At 34.9% G+C, this 7,728-nt stretch overlaps 1 protein-coding gene across 1 annotated transcript; it reads right to left on the minus strand.

Moving 5' to 3' along the window:
• Window positions 1-858: 858 nt before the first annotated feature.
• On the minus strand, window positions 859-1,476 carry LOC139877012 (uncharacterized). The gene has a single exon (XM_071864446.1). The coding sequence runs from the start codon at window positions 1,474-1,476 to the stop codon at window positions 859-861; it is 618 nt and encodes a 205-aa protein (XP_071720547.1).
• Window positions 1,477-7,728: the final 6,252 nt, after the last annotated feature.

A 7,728-nucleotide genomic window follows, 5' to 3' on the forward strand; every position in this document is an offset into this window, starting at 1 on the left:
AGAAATACATATTATCCTAAAAAGATTTGATTCTCCCCACATTTAGTTAGCTGTGGTGTCAAAATTGTGAATAACTTCGTTTTTAATTGGACTATCAACAACTTGTATATCTCTGACTTTTGCTTCAAGCCAATTATTGATTTCCTCTGTAACTTTCAAAAATTCAACTAACATTGCCTTTTCTTTAGGCGATAAATTGGATACTAATCGGTTACATAACTTAAAGTTCCCCTTAATCCTAGCATCTTGAATCTGTTTATAAAGTTTCTTCGTTGAATTATTAAAAATGGGTTCATCTAATTTCGTATTAACAATGGGGTTCTTTGTTATCAGGTCATCATTGGTTGTTGCTTCATCTTCCCCACACTTAGGCATTTTTATTGGTTCAACAGTTTTGATTGGTGGAAATCTAAACTTTCGGTTCACAAAGGTGATCGATTTGTCACCATCCCTAAGTGTCATTCTACCTTCTCTTACATCAATGAACGCCTAGGTGGTTGCTAAAAATGGGCGACCTAAAATTAGAGGAATATCAAGGTCTTCCTCCATATTAATAACTATGAAGTTTGCAACAAAGGTCAAACTTCCCACTTTAACAAGTAAATTGTTTGCTATTCCAACCGAGTGTTTAATGGTTTGATCAAATAATTGAATACCTATTCTGGTTGGTTTTAATTTACCCACACCTAATTGCACTTGCTCCTAAATCTGTGAGTCCATTATACATAGCACCAGAGGCGGAGTCAGGATTTTAGATCGTTGGTGTCACATAATAATATTAAAATATATTAATTACAAAAATTTAATTAGTAAAGGATGATTAACTACAGACATAAAAAATAAACAAATTATCCTCGATCACAATTGCCCCCTATGGTATTTCATTCGTTGAAAACGATCCATGATTGCTTCATCTGTTACACGAGCTAGTGCTTCTCTTTCTATGGCACCAATTAGACAACCGTTCAAAAATTCATCATTCATCCGGCTACGCAGATCTGACTTTACAAGTTTCATTGTCGAAATACACCTCTCGACTGTTGCGGTTGCAACAGGCAAAATCAAAGCAAGTTTTAATAACCGGCAAACATAACGATATGAAAGATGTTTTTCGGTTTCAACCATCAATCTAGAAAGTTCGGCAATCCCTTTTAAGTTAGCAAATCTTGGATCTCGATGTACAACATCATAATAGATGCCAAGTTCATGCTTAAGAAGATCTCTTTCCGCTTGATTAAAATCCATAGGATACATCTCACTTAACCTCATTAACTTAGACGCATCAAACATACAAAATGAATTACGCGGACTTAAAGCATCCATATTAGTAAGCAGTTCGGTGCTTACCTCACTAAAGCGATCACCAAGTTCTTGAATTATCATATCCAAAACAGCATTAAAAATGTCATACTTTAAGAAATGTTTATTGGTAATATTCGACTTTCGATTTCTTGAAACAACATATACTTCATCCATGTTCAACCTCTCAAGATCGTGATGTTGACAAAATGAATATACATCCTCTAATAACCCATCAAACCCGCTCTCTCTAAAGTTTTGTAATGAATTTTTCGTTGCTTCCACCAACGAAACCGCTTCTAGGTAGATCGGTTATATCAATTTTTGTCTGCTTCCACCAAAATCTTTTTTCTGTCTGCGGGATCCCAAGGTAGATCGGTTATATCAATTTTTGTTGGCATTGAAGGGGTAGAATTGAGTGTTGAAAACTTATTAAAAGCATTTGAACTTGAAGGTTCTTCACAATTAGATGTTTTTCTTTTTACAAATATATCTAGATTTCCTTGCATCTCTATAATTCAAGTAGGTACAACAAAAAAAAAAATAAATTCAATTAGGTAGAATGTACAAACTATAAAGACACAAAACATACTATGAAGTATAAATTAAAAATATTGAACTAAGCTAAACATAAAACCTAGAAATTAAAAGATAATACTGTAATACACAATAATTGAAAATCAAAAATTATAAAATTAATAATAATAATAATAATAATAAATAAGAAATTAATACTTATTACCTTTAACGAACGTGAAAACGTAAAAAGCTTTTAAGAATCATCGATCGAACAAGGTTTGTGAGTTGTGACTCACAATTGTCGGCAATTGGCTTGTCACTCGCTAAAAGCAAATCTCAAAAAGTAAAAAACTTACGGCTATACAATTTCTAAGTAACTGGATATGTTAATTGAGTTATACTTAAATGAGATGGATCACAATTGGGCTCTTGGATTTCTATTTTGTTTGGGCTTCAAAGACAACTATTGGGGTCACTCATAAATTTGTTGGTGTCACTCTATAGAAGCCAAAAAATTTCACACTAAATATCTAATTGGGCTTGCAGTTTCTGGATCATTGAGTGGTGTCACAGGCCCACTCAACTCACTGAATACCTCCGCCTCTGCATAGCACCATCGTTAAGCAAGTAAGAAATGATAAATTTACCTGGGTCTCCTACTTTAGTAAGTAGAGTTGGTGTGTTAACCTTTTCCAAGTGATCTTTTCTTGGTTCTTTCACTTCTACTTGAACTTCTTGTTCACATTTTTCTTCGTTTCTTGGAATGGCAGGTTTGTATAGGAATTCTTCTTCATCACTCCAATTTGAAGATTCCCCGTCTTCCAATTTTGATTTTTCATATGTTGTTGATAACATATTTATATTTTCATTCTGAGGGTTTTCTTGGGTGGTGAAATTATGATTGACTTCATTGTCAACTTCCATTGGGCCATGTATGTAATGTTTAACTCTGTGACCATTAACTTTAAATTCAATCCCATTTGAATTTATCAACTCTATTGTTCCATATGGGAAAACTCTTTTGACTATGAATGGTCCAGACCATCTTGATTTCAATTTTCCAGGAAATAGCTTGAATCGTGAATTGAAAAGAAGAACTCTGTCTCCTTCTTTAAATTCTTTTGAACTTCTGATTCTTTTATCATGCCATTTCTTCGTTATTTCTTTATAGATTAACGAATTTTCATATGCTTCATGTCTTAATTCTTCTAATTCATTTAGCTGACTTAATCGTAGTCGTCCGGCTTCATGTAAATCAAGATTACATGTCTTCAAAGCCCAAAATGCTTTGTACTCAATATCTACTGGAAGATGACATGCTTTTCCGTAAATGAGTTTAAAAGGTGTGGTTCCAATTGGAGTTTTGTAGGCTGTTCTAAAAGCCCAGAGTGCATCCTCCAATTTCATGGACCATTCCTTCGGATTTGATCCTACGGTTTTCTCTAAAATACATTTTAAAGCTCGATTGGTATTTTCAACTTGTCCACGTGTTTGTGGATGATAAGCGGTTGAGATTTTATGAGTTACTCCATATCTTTTGAGAACTTTCTCAAGTTGATTATTACAAAAATCAGTACCCCGATCACTTATTAAAGCTTTCGGTGTTCCGAACCTTGCAAAAAGACGTTTTAAAAAGTTGACTACAACTCGTGCATCGTTAGTTGGAAGAGCTTGTGCTTCCGCCCATTTAGATACATAATCAATGGCAACGAGAATGTAGAGATTATTATGAGATTTTGAAAATGGACCCATAAAGTCAATACCCCAAACGTCAAATACTTCACATACTTGAATGATATTTTATGGCATTTCATCACGTTGACTTATTTTTCCGGCCCTTTGACAAGCATCACAGGATTTGCAAAGAAGGTGTGCGTCTTTGAAAATTGTAGGCCAATAGAATCCAGCATCGTAGACTTTTCTTGCTGTGAGTTGAGGCCCATAATACCCTCCTGTGTGACAATGGTTTAAGATTTGACTGGCTTCATCCCCGAATACACATCGGCGTATTATTCCATCGGGATAACTTTTAAACAAATGTGGATCTTCCCATAAATAGTGTTTTATATCACTAAAGAATTTCTTTCGTTTTTGGTATGACAACCCTTTTTCAAGGAATCCACATACTAAGTAGTTCGCATAGTCTGCAAACCATGGAATTTCATTATAATCTATCTTCAATAGATATTCATCAGGAAAGTTATCTTGTATAGTCGATTCATTTAGAACTTCTAATTCGGGATTCTCAAGACGAGAAAGATGATCAGCGGCGAGATTCTCTGCTCCCTTTTTGTCTCGGATTTCAATATCGAACTCTTGTAAGACTGAGATCCAATGGATTAATCGTGGTTTAGCATCTTATTTTGAAAATAGATATCTAAGAGCATAATGGTCGGTATAGACCACCGTTTTAGCTAGAACTAGATATGAACGAAATTTGTCAAAAGCAAATACAATAGCAAGGAGTTTTTTTTCAGTAGTTGTGTAATTCGTTTGTGCTCCTTGTAACGTCTTACTAGCATAATAAATAGGTTGAAATCATTTTTCAATCCTTTGTCCTAAAATGGCTCCCATTGCAAAATCACTTGCATCGCACATGAGTTCAAATGGTAGATTCCAATTTGGAGTTATCATGATCGGCGCATTAGTGAGTTTTCTTTAAGAATATTAAAAGATTTTATGCATTCATCTAAAAAGATGAATGGAGCATCCTTTTCTAGGAGTTTATTCATAGGAGTGGCAATTTTAGAAAAATCTTTTATGAAACGTCGGTAAAAACTGGCATGCCCTAGAAAACTCCTAACTCCTCTAACATTGGTGGGATGTAGAAGTTTAGCAATTACATCTACTTTAGCTCTATCCACTTCAATTCATTCCTTTGAAATTTTATGACCAAGAACGATGCCTTCTTTAACCATGAAATGGCATTTCTCCCAATTAAGAACTGGATTTGATTGTTCGTATCTAATAAGCATTCGTTCAAGATTAACTAGACATGTTTCAAAAGTATCACCGAAGACTGAAAAGTCATCCATGAAAACTTCCATGCATTCTTCTATCATGTCTTGAAAAATCGTCATCATGCACCTTTGAAAGGTTGCAGGGGCGTTGCAAAGTCCAAATGGCATGCGTTTGTAAGCAAAAGTACCATAAGGGCACGTGAACGTGGTTTTCTCTTGGTCCTCGGGTGCTATTGGGATTTGAAAATATCCGAAAAAACCGTCAAGAAAACAATAGTAACTATTTTCGGCTAATCTTTCCAACATTTGATCAATGAAAGGTAAGGGAAAGTGATCTTTTCGGGTAGCGTCATTTAATTTTCTATAATCAATACAAACACGCCATCATGTTACAGTCCTAGTAGGAATAAGCTCATTTTTTTTATTTGTGATGACAGTCATGCCACCCTTCTTAGGTACGCATTGAACTGGGCTTACCCATGGACTATCAGAGATGGGATAAATTAAACCTGCATCAAGCAGTTTAATAATTTCTTTCTTAACAACATCTTGCATATTAGGATTTAGTCTTCGTTGGCGTTGCACATACGTTTTATGACCTTCTTCCATAAGGATTTTATGTGTGCAATATGAAGGACTTATGCCTTTAATATCATGAATCTTCCATGCAATAGCTGGTTTATGAGATTTTAGCACAGAAATGAGTTGAGATTTTTCATTTTCAGTAATAGAAGATGATATTATTACAGGTAATTCAGATTCACCATGTAAATAAGCATATTTCAAATGGTTTAGAAGTGGCTTTAACTCTAATGTCGGTGGTTCTTCTATCGATGATTTGCATCGATATCTGTCTTCTTCTTTTAGCATTTGAATTTCTTCTGTTGTTGGTTCATAATCATTAACCATGAGTGTAGCTAACATTTCAGCCTCATCAATTGGTTCAGTTCCTTCTCCTAAAGAACATTCTCCTGTTCCTTGTAATTCTAGAAATTCTTCTAACAATTCTGCATGTGAATCTATAGTTTGAATATAATAACATATATCATCTGCAGATTGCGGTTGTTGCATGGCTCTATCCACAGAAAAGGTAACACTCTCGTCATCTATACTTAGGGTTAGTTTCTTACTAAACACGTCTATTATTGCTTTAGCCGTGTTTAAGAATGGTCTTCCTAATATGAGAGGAACTCGAGAATCTTCTTCCATGTCCAGAATAACAAAATCTACTGGAAATACTAAAGTACCAACTTTAACTAGCATGTTTTCCATTATCCCTCTAGGATATTTTACTGATCGATCGGCTAGTTGTATACTTATTCGCGTTGGTTTCAATTCTCCAAGGTCTAGTTTAGCGTATAGTGAATATGACATTAAATTTATACTAGCACCTAAGTCTGCCAATGCTTCTATTGAACTAAGACTACCCAGAAAACATGGAATTGTGAAACTTCCTGGATCTGAGAGTTTTTCTGGTATCTTATTTAACAGCACTGCAGAACAATTAGCATTCATAGTAACAGCCGAGAGTTCTTCCATTTTCTTTCTATTTGTGATTAGATCTTTTAGGAATTTGGCATACCTTGGCATTCCTGAAATTACATCAATGAAAAGAAGATTTACATTTATTTGTTTAAACATATCCAAGAATTTGGATTGCTCGGCTTCAAGTCTTTCTTTTCTCATTTTGCTCGGGTAAGGAAGTGGTGGTTGGTATGGTTTAACATAAGGCTTTGCCTTAACTTTGTTATCTTCATTAAACTTTTCAACTACCGGTTCTGTTTCTTTTTCTTGCTCGGATTGTGGTTCTTGTGGAGTAGGAATAGAGTCATCAGAAATTACAGGTATTTCAGGTGGTTTAAGTGTAATACCACTTCTTGTGGTAATGGCTTTAGCTGTTTCATTCCGGGGGTTAGCATTTGTATCACTAGGTAGACTTTCCAGTTTTCTTTCACCTATCAACCTTGCTAGGTTACTCACTTCTTGTTCCATATTTTGAATAGAAGCTTGTTGATTTCTAAATGCTTGAGCATTTTGTTCATTTGTTTGATTCTGAGATGTGAAAAATTGAGTTTGAGATTCAACTAGCTTTGACATCATATCTTCTAAATTTGGCTTTTTATCATCGATTTGTGGTAGTTTGTTTTGAAAAATAGGTCTTTGCTGATTGTAAGTATTGTTGGATACTTGCTGATTGCTAGGACCTTGTTGGTTGTTGTATGGAACATTTCGGTTATAATTCTGATTTTGATTGTAGATTGGTCTTGGCGGTTGATAATTATTCTGATAATTACTTCCAGGCCTTTGGTTCGTGTATGAAACATTCTCTCTCTGTTCCATTGTTTGTTCAATACTGAGACAATCTTTTGTCAAATGTGGTCCTCCACACTGCTCACAACTAATTCTTATTGAGTGAATATCATTAGTCATCTTTTCCATTCATCTCTCGACAGCATCTATCTTTGCGGAAATAGAATCAAAGTCATGGATAGAATCGGCTCTAGCTGCTTTAGATGATCTAACGATATCTTTTTCTTGATGCCACTCATGTGAGTGGGAAGCAGTGTTATCAATAATTTTGTAAACTTCAGTTGTGGTTTTCTTCATAATGGAACCACCAGCTGCTATATCGATGTCTTTTCGTGTAGTGATGTCGCATCCTTGATAGAATATTTGTACTATTTGATAAGTGTCTAAACCATGTTGCGGACATCCTCTTAATAACTTTCCAAATCTTGTCAACACCTCATATAGAGTTTCATTTGGCTTTTGCGTGAACGTAACAATTTCTCCTTAAAGTCTCACGGCTTTAGATGCCGGAAAGAATTGTTTAAGAAATTTTTCAACTAAAATATCTCATGTATCAATCGCCCCTTCAGGTAATGATTCTAACCAATCTTTGGCTTCTCCCTTTAAAGTCCAGGGATATAACATGAGATATATCTGTTCA

Source organism: Rutidosis leptorrhynchoides, chromosome 1 (genome assembly GCF_046630445.1).
Source record: "Rutidosis leptorrhynchoides isolate AG116_Rl617_1_P2 chromosome 1, CSIRO_AGI_Rlap_v1, whole genome shotgun sequence".
NCBI classification, from domain to species: domain Eukaryota; kingdom Viridiplantae; phylum Streptophyta; class Magnoliopsida; order Asterales; family Asteraceae; genus Rutidosis; species Rutidosis leptorrhynchoides.

Coding starts and splice junctions, on each gene's coding strand:
- LOC139877012 (XM_071864446.1), bottom strand. CDS start 1,476: ATGGATGAAGTATATGTTGTTTCAAGAAATCGAAAGTCGAATATTACC.